The sequence below is a fragment of the Anabrus simplex genome, chromosome 1, assembly GCF_040414725.1.
Source record: "Anabrus simplex isolate iqAnaSimp1 chromosome 1, ASM4041472v1, whole genome shotgun sequence".
NCBI lineage: Eukaryota > Metazoa > Arthropoda > Insecta > Orthoptera > Tettigoniidae > Anabrus > Anabrus simplex.
Genome location: NC_090265.1, coordinates 1148537616 through 1148565400, shown reverse-complemented (window position 1 = coordinate 1148565400; position 27785 = coordinate 1148537616). Strand labels below are relative to the sequence as shown.

The window sequence follows — 27785 nt, the reverse complement described above, 5'->3', positions numbered from 1 at the left end:
TCCTGTGGTGGTGCGACCGTTGCAGGCGGAGTAAAATTAGTGGCTATGAGCTGATCCATGAGTGACGCAGGAGTAACTTCCACACGATGGAAGATGTGATGAGTACGGACGCCGTTGTTCAGGAGGCAGCAGACGTCGTCCTCTGTGTGGAAATATAGAAGGACATCTGGTGACAGTCCAGAACTGTTTAATAGTCTTGTGGCCCAATGAACTGGAACGCCTGCCTGGCGGATTTGTTGGACGTTGTCGTCATCTGAGAGAGCGAGGTTGACGTTACAGAGTAGGCAGGTAAGCATGGCGGGGAGGCCGACTACCAACTAGGTTACATAAAATAAACTTCATTATAAAGCCCGTATTGTCGTGAGTATACGTTGAAGGTTAGGTCAAATGTTCCACCTTTACAATACTAAGATTCTTTATTAACTAAATATTTACATGATTTTTAATTATATCGGGACATGTTTCGTCTACCTTGTAGACATCATCAGCCATAAAAACTTTTGAGAAAAAGCTACAAGGACAAGGACAAAGTAACACATTAAAATAATTCGGGTAACCGAATATGTCATTTAAAATGGTGAAGAATTCAGAACTGTTTTGAGCACAGCACTTAAGAATATCGTTGACATTAAAATTAAAATTGTCCACATGGGATGATACAGTAAAAACTTGCGTTAAAATTCTTCTTTTTTGTGTGATGTGTTAATATATAATATTCTGTTATGTCGTGAGGGCTTGATAATGAATTGCACAATGTTCATTCCAATAGGATAATAACGATGTATAAGAAATACAGCGAGCATATGTTAAAGCCGTCTTATTGGTGTAGTATTGGCATTTCCTGTTGAGAAGTTAGGTGGAAAATTTGAACGTGATGACGTAATGTGGAATGTGCAGTAGAGGGCCCTAGAATAAGAAAGATAGCTGTTGTTAGTGTTAAAATAGGCAAGTTTTTGTGTCTTGAGATGTAAAGTAATGAAAATGAGAAGTGCGGCACATCTGATTACTTACGTTCTCACCTGTCTGACAGCGACTAGTTCAGTGTGGAAGCCTGTGGTTGACTGAGAGTGAACTATGGAGGTCGTGTGTGAAGGGAGCCGCCATGAGGGGAAATTAGGGGAAGGTTAGGATCAGTAGGCGGGAAGTCGTCACATGGAAGCTTGTTATTGGATTTGTTAAAGTAAGAACTATTGAGCAATGCCTCAAAAATTACGTTCGCAGTTTCGGAAATTTCATTTAAATTGTGAAAAGGATTGCATTTATGATCTATATTAATATAGATGTTTTCTAAAACATTGAGTAAAGTGCTTTTATTATGAAAATAAAGAATTTTTAAGTCCTGTTCTATGGAAGTGAAGGAATGATTGGATTCTGTCATGTGAGTACTCATGGCGGAGTACCTTCTATGTTTAGCGGCGTTGATATGTTCCTTATATCTAACTGAAAAGCCTCTTCCGGTTTGCCCAATGTAGCTCGCGGAACATTGGTTACACTTTAACTTATAAACGCCTGACCTATTATATTTATTTGTAGTGTTGTTAATTTTATGTTGGTTGTAAAAAAGATTAGTATTATTGTTGACTGTTTTAAAAGCAATGTTGATCTTATGTTTCTTGAGGGTGTTGGTGATATCATAAATCTTACTATTTGTATAAGTGAAAGTGGCATATTTGTCTGTTTTTCTTTTTGTTTCTCTAAGTAAAGTTGAACTGGATTTGTTAGTAACTTTATTGATTATCCTGTCAATGAAATGCCTGCTAAAACCATTTTTACTCGCTATTAAGCGGATAAATTCAAGTTCTTTTTTACGATTAGCATTTGATAAAGGGACGTGAAAAGCTCTGTGGATTAAACTATAAAATGTTGCTCTTTTTTGAGATTCCGGATGCGTTGAGTCTTGTCGAATAGTATTAATAGTTTGGGTGGGCTTCCTAAATATGGTATAAGAGAATTTGTTGGAGCTATTGTTAATAGTGACATCTAAGAAGTTTAATGAATAATTGACTTCCGCTTCGGAAGTAAACTTGATCCATGGATCAACTGCATTCAATTGTTCAAGAACGATATCACCGTTGGAGACGTTGTGATCTATTAAAGTTTTAAGCATACAAGAAATAGAAGAATTTTTAAATATTTTAGAATTTGTAACTTCCAACAACTATTTCACTTTTAATGGGAAAATTTATAAGCAGGATAGTCTTCCTATGGGCTCCCCGGCTTCAGGAATAATGGCAGAAATTTATTTAGACCACTTGGAAAATTCCAAAATTCTTAACAAAATTAAAGTTATCGTATTCTGGACACGCTTTGTTGATGATACATTTACTTTAATAGATCACAACGTCTCCAACGGTGATATCGTTCTTGAACAATTGAATGCAGTTGATCCATGGATCAAGTTTACTTCCGAAGCGGAAGTCAATTATTCATTAAACTTCTTAGATGTCACTATTAACAATAGCTCCAACAAATTCTCTTATACCATATTTAGGAAGCCCACCCAAACTATTAATACTATTCGACAAGACTCAACGCATCCGGAATCTCAAAAAAGAGCAACATTTTATAGTTTAATCCACAGAGCTTTTCACATCCCTTTATCAAATGCTAATCGTAAAAAAGAACTTGAATTTATCCGCTTAATAGCGAGTAAAAATGGTTTTAGCAGGCATTTCATTGACAGGATAATCAATAAAGTTACTAACAAATCCAGTTCAACTTTACTTAGAGAAACAAAAAGAAAAACAGACAAATATGCCACTTTCACTTATACAAATAGTAAGATTTATGATATCACCAACACCCTCAAGAAACATAAGATCAACATTGCTTTTAAAACAGTCAACAATAATACTAATCTTTTTTACAACCAACATAAAATTAACAACACTACAAATAAATATAATAGGTCAGGCGTTTATAAGTTAAAGTGTAACCAATGTTCCGCGAGCTACATTGGGCAAACCGGAAGAGGCTTTTCAGTTAGATATAAGGAACATATCAACGCCGCTAAACATAGAAGGTACTCCGCCATGAGTACTCACATGACAGAATCCAATCATTCCTTCACTTCCATAGAACAGGACTTAAAAATTCTTTATTTTCATAATAAAAGCACTTTACTCAATGTTTTAGAAAACATCTATATTAATATAGATCATAAATGCAATCCTTTTCACAATTTAAATGAAATTTCCGAAACTGCGAACGTAATTTTTGAGGCATTGCTCAATAGTTCTTACTTTAACAAATCCAATAACAAGCTTCCATGTGACGACTTCCCGCCTACTGATCCTAACCTTCCCCTAATTTCCCCTCATGGCGGCTCCCTTCACACACGACCTCCATAGTTCGCTCTCAGTCAACCACAGGCTTCCACACTGAACTAGTCGCTGTCAGACAGGCGAGAACGTAAGTAATCAGATGTGCCGCACTTCTCATTTTCATTACTTTACATCTCAAGACACAAAAACTTGCCTATTTTAACACTAACAACAGCTATCTTTCTTATTCTAGGGCCCTCTACTGTACATTCCACATTACGTCATCACGTTCAAATTTTCCACCTAACTTCTCAACAGGAAATGCCAATACTACACCAATAAGACGGCTTTAACATATGCTCGCTGTATTTCTTATACATCGTTATTATCCTATTGGAATGAACATTGTGCAATTCATTATCAAGCCTTCACGACATATCAGAATATTATATATTAACACATCACACAAAAAAGAAGAATTTTAACGCAAGTTTTTACTGTATCATCCCATGTGGACAATTTTAATTTTAATGTCAATGATATTCTTAAGTGCTGTGCTCAAAACAGTTCTGAATTCTTCACCATTTTAAATGACATATTCGGTTACCCGAATTATTTTAATGTGTTACTTTGTCCTTGTCCTTGTAGCTTTTTCTCAAAAGTTTTTATGGCTGATGATGTCTACAAGGTAGACGAAACATGTCCCGATATAATTAAAAATCATGTAAATATTTAGTTAATAAAGAATCTTAGTATTGTAAAGGTGGAACATTTGACCTAACCTTCAACGTATACCAACTAGGTGTCAGCCAATGTCCTCTTTAGAGTCGGCGAGGTAGCTGAGGTAAAGATGGTGAGCCACCCGGCCGAAAAAAAAATTAAGGAGTAAGGAGTAGCTTTGATGTTCCACTCGGAGATGTCACTCCTAGCGAGAAGTAGAGAATGCTGTGGAGGCCACTGCATAGGCTATTTGAAGCCACCAGCAGTGCCAATGCACTATGAGAGCTATGTCTCATTTTCAAAAAATAGATGCCTGCCTGGCCATCAAATGATGTAGATGTTGATTCCCATAGGGAACCTAAAATATTTGTCCTGAATGAGTAAATTTATAATACCAATATAATGGTCCGTTATTGGACATTGCATCTTGGGTGGTGTGCTAAGTCCCAACTGACGAGCCTAACTTAGCACACGAGGGTGAAATGCAGGCAACCAAGAATGAGTTAGCTGGAAAAATTTATAATGTCCAATAACGGACCATTATATTGGTATTATAAATTTACTCATTCAGGACAAATATTTTAGGTTCCCTATGGGAATCAACATCTACATCATTTGATGGCCAGGCAGGCATCTATTTTTTGGAAATGAGACATAGCTCTCATAGTGCATTGGCACTGCTGGTGGCTTCAAATAGCCTATGCAGTGGCCTCCACAGTATGCACTAGCCTTGCATCTTGGGTGGTGTGCTAAGTCCCAACTGACGAGCCTAACTTAGCACACGAGGGCGAAATGCAGGCAACCAAGAATGAGTTAGCTGGAAAATTTATAATGTCCAATAACGGACCATTATATTGGTATTACATACAACTTAGTCGAGCAGCTCTTCTTCTTTCTCTCAATTCTTCCCAACCCAAACATTGCAACATTTTTGTAACGCTACTCTTTTGTCGGAAATCACCCAGAACAAATCGAGCTGCTTTTCTTCGGATTTTTTCCAGTTCTTGAATCAAGTAATCCTGGTGAGGGTCCCATACACTGGAACCATACTCTAGTTGGGGTCTTACCAGAGACTTATATGCACTCTCCTTTACATCCTTACTACAACCCCTAAACACCCTCATAACCATGTGCAGAGATCTGTACCCTTTATTTACAATCCCATTTATGTGATTACCCCATTGAAGATCTTTCCTTATATTAACACCTAGATACAATGATCCACAAAAGGAACTTTCACCCCATCAACGCAGTAATTAAAACTGAGAGGACTTTTCCTATTTGTGAAACTCACAACCTGACTTTTAACCCCGTTTATCAACATACCATTGCCTGCTGTCCATCTCACAACATTTTCGAGGTCACGTTGCAGTTGCTCACAATCTTGTAACTTATTTATCACTCTATAGAGAATAACATCATCCGCAAAAAGCCTTACCTCCAATTCCACTCCTTTACTCATATCATTTATATATATAAGAAAACATAAAGGTCCGATAATACTGCCTTGAGGAATTCCCCTCTTAATTATTACAAGGTCAGATAAAGCTTCACCTACTCTAATTCTCTGAGATCTATTTTCTAGAAATATAGCAACCCATTCAGTCACTCTTTTGTCTAGTCCAATTGCACTCATTTTTGCCAGTAGTCTCCCATGATCCACTGTATCAAATGCTTTAGACAGGTCAATCGCGATACAGTTTATTTGACCTCCAGAATCCAAGATATCTGCTATATCTTGCTGGAATCCTACAAGTTGAGCTTCAGTGGAATAACCTTTCCTAAAACCGAATTGCCTTCTATCGAACCAGTTATTAATTTCACAAACATGTCTAATATAATCAGAAAGAATGCCTTCCAAAAGCTTACATACAATGCATGTCAAACTTACAGGCCTGTAATTTTCAGCTTTATGTCTATCACCCTTTCCTTTATACACAGGGGCTACTATAGCAACTCTCCATTCATCTGGTATAGCTCCTCCGACCAAACAATAATCAAATAAGTACTTCAGATATGGTACTATATCCCAACCCATTGTCTTTAGTATATCCCCAAAAATCTGATCAATTCCAGTCGCTTTTCTAGTTTTCAACTTTTGTATCTTATTGTAAATGTCATTGTTATCATATGTAAATTTTATTACTTCTTTGGCCTTAGTCTCCTCCTCTATCTCAACATTATCCTTGTAACCTTGTAATCTTTACATACTGGTGACTGAATACTTCTGCCTTTTGAAGATCCTCACATACACACTCCCCTTGTTCATTAATTATTCCTGGAATGTCCTTCTTGGAACCAGTTTCTGCCTTAAAATACCTATACATACCCTTCCATTTTTCACTAAAATTCGTATGACTGCCAATTATGCTTGCCATTATGTTATCCTTAGCTGCCTTCTTTGCTAGATTCAATTTTCTAGTAAGTTCCTTCAATTTCTCCTTACTTCCACAGCCATTTCTAACTCTATTTCTTTCCAGTCTGCACCTCCTTCTTAGTCTCTTTATTTCTCTATTATAATAAGGTGGGTCTTTACCATTCCTTACCACCCTTAATGGTACAAACCTGTTTTTGCATTCCTCAATAATTTCTTTAAACCCATCCCAGTGTCTGTTTACATTTTTATTTACCATTTTCCACCGATCATAGTTACTTTTTAGAAACTGCCTCATGCCTGTTTTATCAGCCATATGGTACTGCCTAACAGTCCTACTTTTAAGACCTTCCTTTCTATCACATTTATTTTTAACTACCACAAAAGCAGCTTGATGATCACTAATACCATCTATTACTTCAGTTTCCCTATAGAGCTCATCTGGTTTTATCAGCACGACATCCAGGCTATTTTTCCCTCTGGTTGGTTCCATCACTTTCTGAATCAGTTGTCCTTCCCATATTAACTTATTTGCCATTTGTTGGTCATGCTTCCTGTCGTTGGCATTTCCTTCCCAATTGACATCTGACAAATTCAGATCTCCCGCTACAATCACATTTCTTTCCATGTCGTTTCCCACATAGCTGACTATCCTATCAAATAATTCCGAATCCGCGTGTGTGCTACCCTTTCCCGATCTGTACACTCCAAATATATCAAGTTGCCTATTATCTTTAGAAAAGCCTTACACCTAGAATTTCATGTGTCTCATCTTTAACTTTTTCGTAGCTTACAAATTCTTCTTTCACCAGAATGAACACTCCCCCTCCCACCCTTCCTATCCTATCTCTACGATACACACCCCAGTGCCGTGAGAAAATTTCTGCATCCATTATATCATTTCTCAGCCATGATTCAACTCCTATTACAATATCTAGTAAATATATATATATATATTAAATTAATTCTATTCCTTTCCTTACAATACTTCTACAGTTCAACACTAACAATTTTATGTCATCCCTACTTGATTTCCAGTTCCCTGTTCCCTTATCACCGCTCCCTAGGCCATCCCATTTCCCTGAATGTACCTCCCTATTACCCTTCCAAACAAATTTCCTAACTTATACGTACCACTGCGGTTTAAATGAAGGCCATCTGAGCGCAGATCCCTATCTCCTACCCACCCATTAGGATCTAGAAATTTCACTCCCAGTTTCCCACATACCCACTCCATAGTCTCATTTAAATCCCCAATCACCCTCCAGTCAGTATCCCTTCTACACAGTATTCCACTAATAACAATCTCCGCTTTCTTAAACTTCACCCGTGCTGCATTTACCAGATCCCACACATCTCCAACAATGTTGGTACTTATATCAGCTTGCCTTACGTTGCTGGTACCAACGTGAAACACTACCACCTTCTCCTTCCCCTCCTCCCTCTCTTCTACTTTCCTCAACATCTGCCTCAACCTAATTCCTGGATAACACTCTACCTTGGTACCCTTTCCTCCATACACTTTCCCCATGTGTCTAACGATGAAATCCCCCATGACCAGAGCCTCAACCCTACCCACCTCATTTGATCCCCTCCCCTCCTGGTCAGCCCTATCTTTCAAGATAGCTGCAGAAGCTACTTCCTCCTCCCTTTTCTCCTTTCCATGACCCTGTTCCACCTGTCTTTTCCTATCCTCTACTCTACATTTTCCTTTCCTACATTTTCCCTTCCTCCTACTTCCACACATCACAGCAACAGTTCCCTGTCCCTCATCTTCCCTCTGTTGTTCTACCTGGAGTGACTCGTACCGATTTCGCACAGACACCTGTCCTGAATTCTGATCCTGAATAGAGCCCTTAGTCTGCAATCTCCTTCCCCTTTGAACATTAGACCACCTGTCTTCTACAACTCCTCCCTTTCCTTCCCCTCCCTCTTGTATACCTACTGTAACCTGTACATTGTTTGAGGGAGTCCTATCTTCCTTCCTGTCTTCTGTGAGAATCCTAATTATCTCCTTCAAACTTTCCAACTCCTCCCTCATACCCCTCAATGCCTCGCCACACCCACAGTAAGTACACTCGCGCTCCTTAGCCATTCTTTACGTGGGAAAAAATGAAATTAAAAATAAAATAACTTATTTGCAAAAAATAAATGAACGGAGGGATAGTACTCAAGGCTTGACGACCGCCCACAACCATTCACCACTCTATAGGTTATGTAACAACTATAATGAAGCTGTTAGCATAGACAATAACTTGGACTTCGACATGTCAATATCCAAATTCATAAAACATTTTTCAGCTACACTGCCACGACACTAAGCATTAAAATCACACTGAAAGCTGTCAAAAAGTTATAGGTACTGAATAATTTATTTATTAAGAAGTTTATTTTTATTTATTAAGATCTAAGACTTGTATCAATGTAATTTAATGAATAACTTAGTTATTAAGAATTGTATTTTTAGTTATTGAGATCTAACATTTGTGTCAATGTAATTTAATAAGTAATTTTTTTTTTAGGTTTACTGTAATTGGGGTCTACTACCCTCTTATAAACTGGCTATTAAATAAATAAATAAATATGCCCTCTCTTCATATGAGCACTGCAGAGAGATTTGGAATTTAATCCAGGTTTTTGGCACGTGATCTAGTGATTCGAATTGTCGGGCTGAGTGGCTCAAACGGTTGAGGCGCTGGCCTTCTGACCCCAACTTGGCAGGTTCGATCCTGGCTCAGTCCGGTGGTATTTGAAGGTGCTCAAATACGTCAGCCTTGTGTCAGTAGATTTACTGGCACGTAAAAGAATTCCTGCGGGACTAAATTCTGGCACCTCGAAGTCTCCAAAAACCGTAAAAGAGTAGTTAGTGGGACGTAAAACAAATAACATTATTATTAGTGATTAGAATTGGTTTTTTTTGCTATTGGCTTTACGTTGCACCGACACAGATAGGTCTTACGGCGATGATGGGACAGGAAAGGGCTAAGACTGGGAAGGAAGCGGCCGTGGTCTTAATTAAGGTACAGCCCCAGCATTTGCCTGGTGTGAAAATGGGAAACCACGGAAAACCATCTTCAGGGCTGCCGACAGTGGGGTTCTAACCCACTATCTCCCGAATGATTAGAAATTATAAACCACCAACTCTCTCCTACCCTGCCGGCCAACATTCTGATGGTGAAATTTTTTTCAACCAATGGGGGTCGAACCGGCTAACCATGGTGTCAGACCATTTAGACTTCAACGCCTTAACGATCATGGCCACTAGGCAAGATTTTTAATAATAATAATAATAATAATAATAATAATAATAATAATAATAATAATAATAATAATAATAATAATAATAATAATAAATAAATAAAATCATCTGCTAAGTGCCTTTATATGTGATTCCAGTTCTTTACTTAAATAATTTTTATACATAAGAAAACATAAAGGTCCAAAATATTGCGTTTTGGGACCTCCGTTTTAATTCTTACAGGATCATATAATGCTTACTCTACTCTCATTCTGTGAGTTCTATTTTCTAGAAATTTAGCCACCCATTCAACCACTTTTTTATCTAGTTGAACAGCCCTTATTTTTGTCAGAAAATGATCTACCCTATCAAAAGCCTTGGATAAGTCAATAGTGATAGAGTCCATTGGACCTTCTGAACCTAAATTATCTGCTATATCTTGCTGGAATCTTACAAGGTGAGCCTCAATGGAATAATTTTTGCAAAATCTGAACTGACTTCCATCAGACCAATTCATAATTTTGCAAATGCGTCTAATACAATCAGAAAGAATGCTTTCCCAGAGCTTATAAGCAACACACATCAAGCTGACTGGCCTGTAAAAACCCTTCTTTATGTTCATTATCCTTTCCTTTGGACACTAGGGCTACTATAGCAATTCTCCATTTATTTGGTATAGCTCCTTCATGCAAACAGTAATCAATAAATATTTCATATACAGTACTGCATCCCATCCCATTGACTTTAGTATATCCCCAGAAATATTATCAATCTCAGCTTCTCTTCTGGCTTTCAACTTTTGTATTTTTCTTTTGCACATATTTTTATTATCCATGTTTCCTCCACCTTAAGCACTCAATCCAACGCTATCTAATAATTTCATGCCAAATTTTTAAAAAAAAATATTGTGCTAAACTACAATGCAAGTGTCTTCCATATCTTTTCCCTAATTGAGTTACTCTCTCTCTCTCTCTCTCTCTCTTTTTTAAATTTTTTTTTTTACATAGATTGCCTTATCATTACTGGATAGTGGGAAACAATGCTTAAGAATTTAGTCCAAATTTGACAAAGTAGGGTACCTATTTCATCTGTCCCTGAGCAAGAAAGGGCATAGATATTTTGCCCAGTGCAGTGCAAAGCAATCTTACCAAGGAGAGGTTTATGATCAGGTGTAAAGCTTTCAGGGCCGCAGACTGTTGATTTGATGCCTGCTGTCTCAAACACAGGTACCAGGTTTACTGCTCCACGCATGTGTGCACTGAACACAATCCAGTCCAGCTCATACAAACTGAATTCAAAATCTTGGGCAACCTGCAACAGAAATTCTAGAAATCTTCATAAAGAAGTCTTGATTGTTAGACATGTTATGGAATTTTGGATTTCCTTTCTGGCACACACAAAACTTGTATGTATTCACTTACTCAGTGGAAATAATTTATAAAATCACAGGGATTTAAATTTGGAATATTAAATATTAAAGTATCACAAATCAATGTAGATGGTGTGATAATCACTGGCGTCTCATCAAGGTAGCTATGGTTTGACTTCTGGCTAATGCATATGGGATTTTAAAAATGAAATGTCACATCCTTATAGTACATAAAATTACCTTTTATACTATCCTTCTTAGTGAGTTTCCACAGCACAATGACATACGAATTGGCAACAATGCAGGAGACTCAGTCTTGGGTGTGCACAGCTTACTTACTTACTTACTTATACGGCACTACAGCCCTGTGTGAGCCTTGGCCTCTTCTACGATAGTCTGCCATCTACTTCGATCCTGAGCAGCTGCTCTCCATGGGCGGATGTTCATTGCCCTCAGGTCAGCTTCAACTTCATCGCTCCATCTATTACGGGGCCTTCCTTGTTGCCGTCTTTTATCTACTCAGGATTTAACTACTTTTCTTGGCATTCGATCTTCCTCCATTCTTTCCACAAGGCCAAGCCATCGCAATCTCTGTGCCTTAATAAATCTAATTATATCCTCCTGGTCTAATATGTTTTGTATTTCAGTATTCGTCCTTATCCTCCAACCATTCTGGTCTTGAATTGGGCCACATATTCGTCTAATAATCTTTCTTTCAAATATTCTTAATTTATTTGCATCATCAACTAAAAGGTTCCAGGCTTCTGAGCCATATGTCACTACAGGTCTAATAAGGGTCTTATATATTTTGAATTTTGTAGGTTTAGACAATAGACGAGATTTAAATAATGTAAGATTTGCATAATAGACCCTGTTTCCAGCTATTAGTCTACAATGTATCTCCTCACTTATTCTATTATTGTTTGTCAACATGGTTCCCAAATACTCAAAACTTCGTACATTCTCAAAATTATGCCTATTTTTTGTCAGATTATCTTGACTTCTTCTGCCCTCTATAACAGTCACATGCATACACTTAGATTTACTGTCATTCACCTCCAATCCCATCCGTTTTCCTGCTTCCTCCATTTCAAGAAACATTTCCTTCAAATATCTATCATTCCTGGCCATTAACACTACATCATCTGCATACGCACAAATTTGTTTAGATTTATATACAATATTTCCGGTATCCATTATTTTTTCAAGGACTTGGTTAATTGCCAGATTAAACAAAGTGGCTGAGAGTGCATCACCTTGCCTGACTCCTGTATTAAGAGCAAACTCATTTCCAATTCTTCCATCCACCATCACCTTTGCCCTTACTTCTCCTAAAGTGATTCTGATCATCCTAATCAGTTTCTGTGGTATTCCTATCGTCTTCATATATTCATATAGCTTATCCTTGTATATACTGTCAAATGCTTGTCTAAAATCTACAAATAACATATGTAGATCTATATTATGCTCATAGCATTTTTCCATCGTTTGACGTACCACGAATATTTGATCTAATGTGCTCCTATTTTGCCTGAAGCCACACCGTAATTCATCCAATCTCTCTTCAGCATATGGAGTCAGATATTGTAATAGTATATTTGAAAATACTTTATAGATGATATTCAGTAATGTAATTCCCCTATATTTAGGGTGTGCACAGCTTGCTTGCTTTTAAATTAATGTTTCATGCATCATTTTTTATACATTCTGCTGAATTACATGATGGTATCTCATCTGGGTAATTAATGTGAGATTATGCAATGTATAATGATAGGTAAATTGTATCTATCAGAAATTAGGCTAACTGTATTTCCATCAGATGTATTAGTATAAAAGGTGATATTATGTACTGACTGAAATTCTTTAGTTACAGAATTCATTTTTTTTTACATTTGTGTTTTGTAATTCCATGTACTTCCCTTTCCTTGCTGAAACTGTGCTGGTGTCTCAATAGCAGTAGTTCTTAATATTTTATTGTTCAAGGCATACTATCCTTCGTCATAGGGAGTTTCTGTACCACACTGACATACATGTTGGTAACAATGCAGAAGACTCGCTCTTGTGCATGTACAGATTGCTTCCTTGTCAAGAGTATAATAATGCCATTTTATAAAATCACAGGAACTTAAATTTGGAATATTAAATATTAAAGTATCATAAAGCAATGTACATATTGTGATAGCCTCATTGTAAAATACTGGATTCTCATCAAGGTAGCTGTGGTTTGACTTCTGACTAATGCATATAGGATTTTAAAAATGAAATGTCACATCTTTGTAGTACATATAATACAATGCATAATGGTAGGTAAATTGTATCTATCAAAAATTAGGCTAACTGTAGTGAGTTCTTTGTTAACTTGCACATGTTACATACATTACTGTGTTAGTCCGACTCCTTGTCTGATGGTCAGACCTGAGGCTTTTGGTTCAGAAGGTCTTGGGTTTGTTTCCCAGCTATGTCAGGGATTTTCACCATGTCTGATTAATTCCTCTTGACTCAGGAACTAGGTGTTTGTATTTATCCCAATACACTCCTTCCTCACCACACCACTCTACCAATCTACAAGTAACATGCAATAGTGAATACATCCTTCCACATAGTATTGGCATCAGGAAGAGTACCTGGCCACAAAACAGGGCAAAGTTCACATGTGCAACACAGTTCACACCTGCGACCCTACCACACTGTGGGGAAAGAAGAAGAAGGTATGCATTACTGCATTAGTTTTGCATTTTTATATAAAAATCTAAGTTCATTATGGATAAGTTTCTGATGAAGTGCATAACATACTTGAGTCTGTGACAGAATCTAACAAAAGGGAGAACAAACTGATTCCGAATGTTAGTGTAATGAAAGCAGAATAGAGGCGAAACAAGAAGAACTGGAAACATGAGAGACTCCAGTCCACCGAACAGGAAACAAGTAAGCGCATTTTTCTTTTGTGTAAGAAATGACAAGTTCCTTATTAATAATTCAAATATTTATTGTATGCTTTAAGCCAACTAATCACCTGTAAAATAATATATCTAAACTTTGGAATATTTTTTTCCTGTTTAAAAATAAATAACCTTTTTTTTTTTACCAGCAATATCACAAAGGCTCAGAAGTGAAACTCGTGGCACATCCGTCACAGGTCTATAAAGAGAAAGATGGGCAACTGCCTTCAGAGGTGGTATAAATTGTAATTCAGTTAATTTATTATAAAAGCAATGACATGGAATATATAATTTCATTTCAGTTGCGTAGGAAGTGTCATGTGTCTTTGTAATTGTACTGGTTTCAAAGAAGCACTGAGCCTGACATGAATAAAAAATTGGTTCAGAACATTCCAGGGGTTAATTGGCAGTAGTCCGGCTCCATGGCTAATTGGTTAGCGTGCTGGCTTTTGGTCACAGGAGTCCTGGGTTCGATTCCTGGCGCCGTCGGGAATTTTAACCATAATTGGTTAATTTTGCTGGCACAGGGGCTGGGTGTATGTGATGTCTTCATCATCATTTCATCCTCATCATGACGTGCAGGTCACCTACGGATGTCAAATCAAAAAACCTGCATTTGGCAAGACAAATTTGTCCTTGGACACCCCCGGCACTAAAAGCCATACACCATTTCATTAGCAGTAAGCAGTACTTACAACTAGCCTTAAATTGTGGAGCCATGAGATGAGAATTAATGATGTGAGCTCACTCAGGAGAGAAATATTGTAGGCACAGTTGTAGCATATCAGAAATAGGGATCTAAAAGATGATGGATCAAATCTATAACATACTTAAAGATTAGATGACAATGAGTATAGTATGTTGAAGAATGCCCTTGTTTACACAAAAAACAACAACTAAATACTGAAAGTATACTGATCTATGATGGAAATGTGTAAATATCCAAATGATAATTTTTTTGATGGTATAACTTCTTCATTTTCTGTGACTACATATCATCAGTTTTGATCTTCTTAGCATCAATTTCTTTAAAACTTTCCATGCTTCATCATTTAATCTACTACAGTCAGAACAATTATTGACAAGTCTGTCAGAGAAAAAACCATGGCAAGAAGTGGCTGAGGAAATTTGAGGAACAGATAAGTATCAAGAATATTCTGAAGTTGTATATACACTCTTCCGATATGAGGACCCGCGATAGAAACTAATCTTCTACTATGTATGGAAAAGGTAAGGATGACTTAAATTTGGAAGGATGTAGATTTAATTCCATTGTAATCTAGTAACAACTATGTTATTTCATTTTATTATGATAGTACATATATCACATATCTGTATTATTTTTATTATTACATCTGTGTTAAATTATTCAGTTCATATGTTAAATAAAGAAGGTGGAAAGTTGTCCATAGTACAGTACATTGGGAAATCAAGTCGAACTATAGCCAGGAAAAGTTTGATTAATCATCAATAACAATACTGGGAAATTAAAATGTGCCATCTGTTCATGGAGAGGCAAATCTACTAGTTGCAAGGTGTAGATGAGTCTTGAGAAAAATATGTATGTTTTTTAAAAGTGAACATTATGATTATACTTGTGTTAAAATCAGTGAGTAGCTAAAAAGATGCAGTATAACAAAGGAGATCTGATTCAGGGCACCACCTGTTGGTGGAACAATCCCTGAAAATTGTGTATAATGCACAAAGTTTTAAAGTGAGCTGCTATTATTATTATTCACCATTGCTTATATGATTACTACAAATGGTAGTAGATCATAGTGCTTGATTTTCCATGTATTTGTTTCAGCTATAGATTTGTGTTTATGTGTTAATGTGTCATGAGAAAACTTTCCAATCTTTTGTTTGTTTATTTTAAAGGATTACAATATTTATGATTGTTACTAGAGTTTGATGAAGCAGATCTCTGTGGATTATGTCATTATTTCAGTCTGAAATGGGCTTCCTAGTTACTTCACAGTTAAGTAATTGTGGAGGTTTTATTTCATGTACATAACCTTGGTTCATTTCTGACAAATTTAATGACTTTCAGAGGGTTCGGTAAGGCCCATATTGGATGTGCCAGTACACAGATTCATGTACATGCTCTCGGAGAGAAGAGAAGATTTATCATGCTGTATTTAAATTTGAGGGATCCATTTTGGTGAACTCTGGCACCAAAATTATGAACATTTCACATTATTATAATTATTTTAATCATTTTTAAAAGTTCAAGTCAAGTATTGCAATAAAGTTTAATGTTTCTTCAATCAGAGTAAAAATCCACAGCCTGGTCCCAGTCATCTGACTGGCTCAGCGATGGAATGAATGAAGCCCCAAACTAGTGGCGAGGATAGGAATCGTGTTGGCTGCCAAAGCCTGCTGCAATCCTCGGGAGCAATGATCAATGACTGTCAGATGAAATGAAATGATACTGGAGAGCATTGCTGGAATGAATGATGACAGGGAAAACGGGAGTACCCAGAGAAAAACCTGTCCCGCCTCTTCTTTGTCCAGCACAAATCTCACATGGAGTGACCGGGATTTGAACCAAGGAGTCCAGCAGTGAGGGGCTGGTGTGCTGCTGCCTGAGCCAGGGAGGCTACTCCCATCAGAGTACTGACATTAAATGTTGTTTCATATTTCTGTGTTTTCAATTTCATTTTCACCCCAAGTTTTATGTTTCATGTTTCTTTGATGTGTGACTCCCCATAGACTAAACTCATCAGAACATGTAATCCTGAATTTCTATATTGCAACCCGGCAGAGGTAGTCGGATTTTTGAAGGGCGGAAAAAAGTCCATTCGACACTCCATGTCGTACGATGTCGGCATGTAAAAGATCTCTGGTGACACATTTGGTGTTTACCCGACAAAATTCATTAAATCTCAGCCATAGACGCCCAAGAGAGTTTCGGTTTACTCGGTCTGCCACGTAGTGGGGGCCTAGAGTAAAACGGAGTGTCAAAATTGACGAGCAGACAGCCAGATGGCGTCAAATTGAAATGTCTGCACACGGTAGCTGAGGCCATACGATTATTATTATTATTATTATTATTATTATTATTATTATTATTATTATTATTATTATTATTATTATTATTATTATTATTATTATTATTATTATCTAAATATACATTCATTTCATTTGAGAAAATGGCTGAAATGAGCTTCCCAGAACCAAGTCCAATTTGACCACTCTAGTAATACCTGAAGCTACTCTGTGCCCAGCATTTGATATAATGCCTAGGCATGTCTGGCAAGGTTATCCCACTATGGTAGTGGAGTAGACCGGACAGCAAGGAACTCTATGCTGGGTGTCATACAGCAGAAAATGACTTCCTGAGGAGAATCCACCATGCAGCATCTATTCTCCATGTTTGGTGGGCTGCAACAAGCATCTGTTCTCCATGTTGTGGAGGGGAGATGGGGGGGGAGAAGGGGATATTAACAACTGACAGAAAGGCATCCCCTATAAAGACACATTGACTGTGGGGGGGAATTATTCTGGACCTCCCAATGTGAATGAAATGAAGAGAAATGAGAAGAAAGGCTGTAGCTGTCAGAGGACAAATTGGATCATTAAACAATAACCTGCAGGTTATGCAAAAACCAGAAGTGGGAGCATAGTCCTCACGATCATTCAGTATCTACCTTAGAACAAATCAGCTTGTAATAATGACGTAATGACTGAATGTAAGAACATTGAGAAATAAAGTATCATAGAATTAGAAAAAGATTTCTTGGGATATTATAAAGATATCAGGAGACAGTGAAGAAGCAGACAGAGAAAGACATAGCAGTAACATACTCTACTGCAAAGATGAAGTCCAGGATGTAGTGGTTTTGGATTCTTAGTTAACAAATAATGGAGGAAAGAATCTTGGATAGAATCACTCTACTAGGGATAACTCTAGATCGCAAAGCAGCATTAGCAGTAATCCAAGTTAACACACCAATGACAAGCCACGATGACGACAAAATAGAAAATTTCTACAATCAATTAAATTCAACCATTAACGCTTTCAGAACCATGGACTATTGTGATTGGTAACTTTAATGCAAAATTAGAGCACAAAAGCATTGAAGAAGGCCTCATGGTTATGGAGTAAGAAATAATAGAGGACAAAGGTTTATAGAATTTATACTACAGCAAAAACTCTCAGTAATAAATACTAATTTCAAAGAAGGCCAGGTAGAAGATGGACATGGATGTTGCCAGATGGGCACACAAAGAATGACATATTAACCACAGACGGGAGTATATTCATGAATCAGGGACTAGTAAGTCAATTTCAGTTCAGCATAGATTATTTAATTAGGACCACTCTTGGTTTAAGTGCCAAATATCTCAGGAAGAAACAGTTCAGGAGAAAAATGTAACATGCACAAGTGAGGCACTACTTCTGGCTACTTCCGGCACTACTACTGTGGCCTTTGGTCACAGGGGTTCTGGGTTCGATTCCCGGCAGGGTCGGGAATTTTAACCATCATTGGTTAATTCCGCTGGCACGGGGGCTGGGTGTATGTGTTGTCTTCATCATCATTTCATCCTCATGACGACGCACAGGTCGCCTATGGGCGTCAACTCACAAGACCTGCACCTGGCGAGTCGAACATGTCCTCGGACACTCCCGGCACTAAAAGCCATATGCCATTTCATTTTTCTTGGACTATATTTAACCCATACATTGGGAAACTACTTCTGCATTTGGTACGCCTGTTTAATTGGTGTCATTCACTGTTTCAACTTATTTAAATATGTGATATTTAACTGTTGTGTCCTTGCTTGGATGTGGCAATTCGCCTCTCAAAAAAATCAATACTTATGCGCAGAAGCGGCATCTTGGTCAATCGAGCTTGCTACAACGCACTAGCTGTGTGTCCTTGCTTGACATGGATGTGCGTATCTGTGTGTCCTTAGGGACACATGTTGTGCCCGGCACAATGCATTTGATTCAATGTCCTGTATCTCCAGGGTAGACTAAATTAGTCTATGCAGGGCTGAGAGTGGCTCAGACGGTTGAGGTGCTGGCCTTCTGACCCCAACTTGGCAGGTTCAATTCTCCTGCAGGACTAAATTCCAGCACCTTGGAGTCACCGAAAACCGTAAAAGTAGTTAGTGGGATGTTAAGCCAATAACATTCTTCTTCTTCTTCTTCTTCTTCTTCTTCTTCTTCTTGCATTAGGGCCTACTGGGGACCATGTTCTAATTTCAGTTCTTTATCTTTTGTTTTGTTCCTTCTTTTTCTTCCAGTATTCCTTCATTGTTTCACTACGTTTCCTTTTTCTTTCTTCCGATAACTTTGTGCCGGTTTTCTTTGCCTCCCTCCCTTGGAATCCTTCCATCTTTAAAACTTTCTTCCTGAAAATTTTCTTTCCATTACTTCTTCTTGTCTGAAGTTGTTTCTTTCCAAGTCTTTTTTGATCTCTTGAATCCAAGTGGTTGTTGACTTTTTCTTCCAAAGATGCGTGAAGATCTTTTCGGTTAGTCTACTTTCGTCCATTCTGTAAATATTTCTAAAAAATAGCAGTCTCCTCTTCCATACTGTTATAGATATGTTTTCTATGTTCTGATAAATTTTGTTATTACTTCTTAATTTCCCAAATTCTGTAGTTTTTAGAGGGCCTAATATTTTTCTTATAATTCTTATTTCTAGTACTTCCAATCTTTGAAGTTTATAATTGAGTTCTAAGCATTCACATTATTATTATTAAAATAGTCCATGATTTGAATTATGTGAATTATCAGATTGTGATGTGGCTTTACTAAATTTTAAAATCGGCTGTGTGCCGTAGTGGTGAGAATGTTATCATTAATATTTGGATTATTTTCTTTAATTTTCGTCTCGGCTGATGTAAGTAATCTCACATACATGTCTTTCTCTCTTGTACTCTACTACCAAGTGGATTAATTCAAGAACATTTTACCTCAAGCTTAACTCAATAATGTACATCTTGAAAAATTCCATTATGGTGTCTGCCCAAGCCACTGATGATGCCATGGAAAAAAAGAAATTATTGTTCATTTGATACCATCTAAAAATACTTTTATTGCCGAGTTTCATTTGAAATTAATTATGAGAATTATTACATGGATGAACTATTACCCTCATAACTATGTGCAGAGATCTGTACCCTTTATTTACAAGCCTGTTTAATGATTACCCCAATGAAGATCTTTCCTTATATTGACACCTAAGTCATGTTCGATAAATTTCCAAATTCTTTGAAATCATCTAAGGAAAAGCTAGGTTAACAATTGGTAGGGAATCTGCCATCTGGGCAACAGCCCTAAATGCAGATCAATGATGACTGATTCATTGACTGACCAACCATCTCAATAGCTCTTGACTTACATAATCCTTCTCCATAATAAAAATAAAAATGGATATCAACAACTACCATCCCATCAGCTTGATCTTGCAAAATTGCATACTGTTTATTACAATAATTCCGAACTGAATCTTCAAATTTTTTTAAGAAAACCAGCCAGTTGAACAGGCAGGATTCAGGAAGGGATTCCAAGTAACAGGTCACCCATGAACCAAATAACAGAAAAGTAAAATGAGTACATGATACTCTATGTGAATTTCATTGATTATACAAAAGATTTCGACTCTCTGTACCACAAAACACTATTTGAAGCCTTAATATAACAAGGTATATTTACACAGGATACCACTATAATGGAAAGTATTTACAAGAACAGTTCAGCCTGAAATGGTGTCCAAAACTGGGGGAAAAGATTGAAAGAATGGTCAAATAAAGAGATCCAATCTTGCCAAAATGATTTACATTTATTTTGGAACAGATATTCAGAAAACTGGACAGAGATGACAAAGGACTCATCATATTAGGGAACAAATTAAGCCATCTAAGGTGACACTGTGCAAAAAGCTCAGGGGAACTGGAGAAAATGTTGGGAGAGCTGAGAGAATGAATCTGCTGGTCTACATATCAATCTCATGAAAATAAAGCACACTACAAATGACCTAGAAGAACAACAGGTACCATTAAATGGTGTTAAGATTGAATACACACAGCAGTTTACATACTTCGGACAGATCATTCCATGACCATCAGCATTTAGAAATTGAAGCACAAAAGAAGAACAGTTGGAAAAAGTAAAGCTTAAGAAGCTAAATGAAAGTTGATTAACCTCTTTATTTTAAAAGAAAAGTATTTAACTTGATCATTAATCCTACTTTCAAGTATGGCTCGCAAATGAGGCACTAATGCAAGAGAAAATCAAGTTAGAGTGATACAGAGTGTGATGGAAAGAAGTATGCTGAATATAAGTCAGAGATATAAAATCAGAAACACACACTTACATAGTAGGACTGGTGTGAAGGATGCCTTGATTTAAGTGAAGTCCCTGAAATGGAAATGGTCAGGACATGTAACGAGAAGTCCAGATGAAACGTGGAGCAAGAAAGTCAAGAAATGGATACCCCTGGAGAAAATAAGATGAAGGGGAATGTAGAGAAGAAGATGGCACGTTGATGACAACAACAACAAAGGCTTGTATTTTTAGGCAAATATTTAGTTATAAATACATATTTTTAATTTTTTATAAATACATAAATTCTTACAGTATGTAAAAACATATTTTCAAATATCTACATAAAAGAAGAGTTTTCATTAAACTTTGAACAGATGGAACATAGAGTTGGTGATATTGTGTGTGTTATAAGTAAGACCCTTCTGTGATGGTGAACATACATTTTCAAGGTACAAGTCAGTGTTTCATGATAATCATCACAGCTTTAAAATGCTCAATTTAAGCAAAGTGGTTGTGATTCACTGCAACAGGTCTCACTGGAGGATTTAGAACAAGTACCAAATTTAGTTTTCTCTAAGATAATTTAAAGATATTTTCATTTGTTTGAAACACAATTTTTACTTTTAAGTGCATAAAACAAATTCAATATTTAAGCACCTAAAAGTCCAACCTTGTTAATACCTTCCATATTCTCCCTTCACCTTTGCCTTGTCAGTCTATGTGCAGTACACATAAAAACCAAGAGAAAGAATTCAAGGAGAAACAAACCTTATCAAGCAGAATAGGATTTGGCTCATAGCCGCCCACGCAGAGACTGTCTCCTTGAATACGGAAATATACTGATGCATCATGGTCACGGATATTTGGTAGACCACGAACACCAGGCACACTTTCTGTCACTACATAAGCATGCTTCATAGGTACCAGTGGCAATGGTAAACCCAGCATTTTACCCAGTTCACGAGCCCATACACCTGAAATTACAAAAAAAAAAGTTCACATCCACAAAATCTACCTCCAAACAAGCAGCGAATAACTTCATTATCAACTAAGGGCTATTTCACAAAACTGAATCATTAACTCTTGACCATACAAGAAGGTCTCTGGCTAATAGGCAATTCTGAGGGACTGTGATGACTATGGAATTGAAAACTGAAGCTTTGGTATCCACTTGAGGTTCCCTCCATAATCCTCACTCAGATCGTCTTATATAAAACATTAAGCAACCTATCCATCTAGGGCCTAGTCTCTAAAACCAATAAATAGATCCCATGTACTTTATAAGCATGTTAGATTAGTAAGCAGTGCAGAGGTTTCAGGAATATAAAATAAGTTCATAAATACTATTTAGTAGAGGCATGATACTTTCTGCATTAATGTAAAATGCAGCAACAACAAACATAACTGAAGTAATTTTGAGATATCTTGATAAATCACATGATTCTGGTTAAGAGAATAGTCATGTTATGTTTGTGAATTAAAGTGATAAGGTCTATTTAAAGCTAAATTTACTTATTTTGTGATAAGTGCAAAACTTCTGCAGCTGTCAGTAAAGATAGGGCTGCCAGGAGGGGAGGAGATCAAAAGAGTTGGGTAGGGCTGAGGCTCTGGTCATAGGGGATTCCATTGTTAGACATGTGAGGAAAGTGTGGGGAGGAAAGGGAACCAGGGTAGAGTGTTATCCAGGAATTAGGTTGAGGCAGATGTTGAGGAAAGTAGAAGAGAAGGAGGAGGGGAAGGAGAAGGTGGTAATGTTTCACGTTGGCATCAACAATGTAGGGCAAGCTTGTATAAGTACCAACATATTGGGGATGTGTAGGATCTGGTAAGTGCAACACGCGTGAAGTTTAAGGAAACAGAGATTGTTATCAGTGGAATATTGTGTAGGAGGGATACTGACTGGAGGGTGATTGGGAATTTAAATGAGAATATGGAGTGGGTATGTAGGAAACTGGGAGTGAGATTTCTAGATCCTAATGGTTGGGTTGGAGATAGGGATGTGCACTCAGATGGCCTCCACTTAAACCGCAGTGGTTCATATAAGTTAGGAAATTTGTTTGGAAGGGTAATAAGGAGGTACATTCAGGGAAACAGGGTGGTGTAGGAAGCAGTGATAAGGTTACAGGGATCTGGAAGTCAAGTAGGGATGACATAAAAATGTTAGTGTTGAAGTGTAGAAGTATTGTAAAGAAAGGAACAGAATTAAGTAATTTAATACTGTACTTATCGGATATTGCAATAGAAGTTGAATCATGGCTGAGAAATAATGGACGCAGAAATTTTCTCACGGAACTGGAGTGTGTATTGTAGAGATAGGGTTGGAATGGTGGGAGGGGGAGTATTCATTCTGGTTAAAGAAGAATTTGTAAGCTACGAAAAAGTTAAACATGACAAACATGAAATTCTAGGTGTAAGGCTAATTTCTAAAGATAATAGGCAACTTGATGTCTTTGGAGTGTACAAATCAGGAAAGGGTAGCGCTGATACTGATTCAGAATTATTTGATAAGATAATCAGGTATGTGGGAAATGACATGGAAAGAAATGTGATTGTAGCGGGAGATCTGAATTTATCAAATGTCAATTGGAAAGGTAATGCGACCAACAGGAAGCATGAACAACAAATGGCAAATAAGATAATATGGCAAGGACAGCTGACTCAGAAAGTGATGGAACCAACTAGAGAGAAAAATATCCTGGACGTGGTGCTGATAAAACTAGATGAGCTCTATAGAGAAACCGAAGTAATAGATGGTATTAGTGATCATGAAGCAGTTTTTGTCGTAGTTAAAATTAAATGTGATAGAAAGGAAGGCCTTAAAAGTAGGACTATTAGGCAGTACCATATGGCTGATAAAGCAGGTATGAGGAAGTTATTAAAAAGTAATTATGATCGGTGGAAAACGGTAAATAAAAATGTAAGCAGACTCTGGGGTGGTTTTAAAATAATTGTTGAGGAATGTGAAAATAGGTTTGTACCTTTAAAGGTGGTAAGAAATGGTAAAGACCCACCTTATTATAATATAGAAATAAAGAAGGAGGTGCAGATTGGAAAGAAATAAGAGATAAGAAATAATGGCTGTGAAAGTAAGGAGAAATTGAAGGAACTTGGAAATTGATTCTAGCAAGGAAGTCACCTAAGGATAACATGATGGCAAGCATAATTGGCAGTCATACAAATGTTATTGAAAAATGGAAGGGTATGTATAGGTACTTTAAGGCAGAAACAGGTTCCAAGTAGGACATTCCAGGAATCATTAATGAACAAGGGGAGTGTGTATGTGAGGATCTTAAAAATGCAGAAGTATTCAGTGAGCAGTATGTAAAGATTGTTGGTTACAAGGATAATGTCCATATAGAGGAAGTGACTAATGCTAAAGAAGTATTAAAATTTACATATGGTAGCAAAAAACATTTACAATAAGATACAAAAGTTGGAAACTAGAAAATTGGCTGGAATTGATAAGATTTCTAGGGATATACTAAAGACAATGGGTTGGGATATAGTACCATATCTGAAGTAATTTGATTATTGTTTGGTCAGAGGAGCTATACCAGATGAATGGAGAGTTGCTATAGTAGCCCCTGAGTATAAAGGAAAGGGTTATAGACATAGAGCTGAAAATTACAGGCCTGTAAGTTTGACATGCGTTGCATGTAAGCTTTGGGAAGGTATTCTTCCTGATTATGTTAGACATGTTTGCAAAATTAATAACTGGTTCGATAGAAGGCAGTTTGGATTTAGGAAAGGTTATTCCACTGAAGCTCAACTTGTAGGATTCCAGCAAGATATAGTAGATATCTTGGATTCAAGAGGTCAAATGGACTGTATCGCGATTGAGCTGTCTAAAGCATTTGATAGTGTGGATCATGGGAGACTACTGGCAAAAATGAGTGCAATTGGACTAGACAAAAGAGTGACTGAATGGATTGCTATATTTCTAGAAAATAGATCTCAGAGAATTAGAATAGGCAAGGCTTTATCTGACCGTGTAATAATTAAGAGGGAAATTCTTCAAGGCAGTATTATTGGACCTTTATTTTTTCTTATACGAGGGTCGAGTCATAAGTCATGGCAATTATCTTTTTCTCGCGAACAGGAGACAACACGGAAAATCTAAGATATGCATTTGGAAACGTATGATTTGTACTTGCATATGATGCCACTAGACGGTGTATGTAAACAACAGTGTGGGTCTGAACATGCCCCCAATTTCTGTGTGAGAGTGAGAGCGTCACAAAATGGAAGTCAACAAGCAGGAGCAACAATCATATATTAAAATAGCTTGCGCACAAGTGTTGTTGATAGAGGGGGGGGTTATTAGTAGTAGTATGAGTGGGCCTAGTTTTTGGCGAAGTGGTGTGAGCTTTGGAACAAGATGTTCTAAAAATCTGTGGAGTTTTGTTATGTTTCGATATTACAATACCTAATAACATAGTTAGTTCATATAAAGGATTTTTTTACCTCAGTGGCATTGTTAATATTTTGATCTTTGTTGAAGGCCTGGTCTAGAAAGATGTATAAACTTTCTAGTTCATTCATAAGTTTTCCTCTGCCTATGCATTTAATAATAGTAAGATTCTTCTCTATAGATGTGAACTGGTGTCCCGCTTCTCTCATGTGTAAGCTGCACAGATTACCTGATTTCAAAATCAGTAATGATGTAGTCAGTTATGGATCTGGTGCCCCTAGCCTTCCACGTGTAGTGGTCGTGAATAACCTTATGCTTGAAGAATGTATTTGTAACTGCTAATCTCATACTAGCTTTCCCATTCCTATTAGCTTCCATATCTTCCCCACATTTACCTATCACCTGTTCATATCCTTCAGTTCCATTTCCAACTCTCACACTGAAATCACCCATTAGCACTATACTTTCCTTGATCTTGACCCTGACTATAATGTCACTCATCTGTACCCTTACAGGGCGAATAGACTGAGACAATTCTCATCCTAATTTCTCGACCAGCTAAATCTACTCACATCATTCGCTCATTTACTTGCTTAGCAGAAACTATATTGCATGCAATAGTATTCCTGATGAACAGTCTTAACCTATACTCTGCCATTCCCTTTAATACCTGTAAAGCATACTTTATAATCTCCTATCCTTTGCTCATTATCTCCCTTTACCAAAATAACATTAATTCCTAACACATCCAGACATCAATTTAGTCTTTGCTGATGTGAAAATAGTGTCTATTTTTCATTTCATTGACATACTTGATATATTTGCTCGACAAAGTATTAAAATTAGAAGTATTTGTAATATTATAGTCTAGATACATACATACTTCTATACATACATCTTCATTATAGACCATTATGCCTTTCAGCACTCAGTCTGCAAGCCTCTGTGAATTTACTAAATGTCATCACAATCCTCTATTTGCAACTAGTGCTGTGGCCTCATTTAGTTCTATACCTCTTATCTTTAAATCGTTAGAAACTGAGTCTAACCATCGTTGTCTTGGTCTCCCTCTACTTCTCTTACCCTTCATAACAGGGTCCATTATTCTCCTAGGTAACCTATCCTCCTCCATTCATCTCACATGACCCCACCACCCAAGCCAGTTTATGTGTACAGCTTCATCCATCGAGTTCATTCCCAAATGAGCTTTTATCTCCTTATTCTTAGTACCCTCTCACCATTGTTCCCACCTGTTCGTACCAAAATTATTCTCGCTACTTTCATGTCTGTTACTTCTAACTTATGAATAAGATATCCAGAGTCCACCCAGCTTTTGCTCCCATAAAGCAAAGTTGGTCTGAAACAGACCGATGTAAAAATAATTTCGTTCGGGAGCTGACTTCCTTCTTAAAGAATACTGTTGATCGCAACTGCGAACTTACTGCATTAGCTTTACTGCATGTTGATTCAATCTCATGTACAATATTACCATCCTGGGAGAACACACATCCTCAATACTTGAAATTATTTGCCTGTTCCAGCTTTGTATCACCAATCTGACATTCAATTCTCTTGACATCAATTTAGTCTTTGAAAGACTAATTTTCATACCATACTCATTGCACCTATTTTCAAGTTCCAAGGTATTAGACTGCAGGCTTTCGGCACAATCTGCCATTAAGACCAAGTCGTCAGCATAGGCCAGACTGCTTATTTCATTTCCACCAAACTGAATCCCTCCGTGCCACTTTATACCTTTCAGCAGATGATCCACGTACACTACGAACAGCAAAGGTGAAAGATTACAGCCTTGTATAACCCCTGTAAGTACACTGAAATAAGAACTCATTCCACCATCAATTCTCACTGCAGCCCAATTGTCAACATAAATGCCTTTGATTGATTTTAATAAACTACCTTTAATTCCATAGTCCCCTAGTATAGTGAAGATCTTTTCCCTCGGTACCCTGTAATATGCTTTCTCTAGATCTACAAAACATAAACATAACTGTCTATTCCTCTTGTAGCATTTTTCAATTACCTGGCGCATACTGAAAATCTGATCCTGACAATCCCTCTGTGGTCTGAAAGTACACTGGTTTTCATCTAACTTCCTCCCAACCACTGATCACACCCTCCCTTCCAAGATGCCAGTGAATACTTTGCCTGGTATACTAATCAATGAGATAC

General features: G+C 37.2%; 1 protein-coding gene across 5 annotated transcripts in view; it reads right to left on the bottom strand.

Annotated features, from left to right (window-relative positions):
- Nucleotides 1-27785, bottom strand: part of Sardh (Sarcosine dehydrogenase) — a 282041-nt gene that overhangs the window by 113747 nt on the left and 140509 nt on the right. For all 5 annotated transcript variants that reach the window (XM_067137412.2, XM_067137411.2, XM_067137413.2 and 2 more), the window contains 2 exons: nucleotides 21953-22158; nucleotides 10744-10906 (listed from right to left, as the gene is read on the bottom strand). In XM_067137412.2, coding sequence (XP_066993513.2) covers nucleotides 10744-10906; nucleotides 21953-22158 — 369 coding nt within the window. The remainder of the gene's footprint in view (nucleotides 1-10743; nucleotides 10907-21952; nucleotides 22159-27785) is intronic.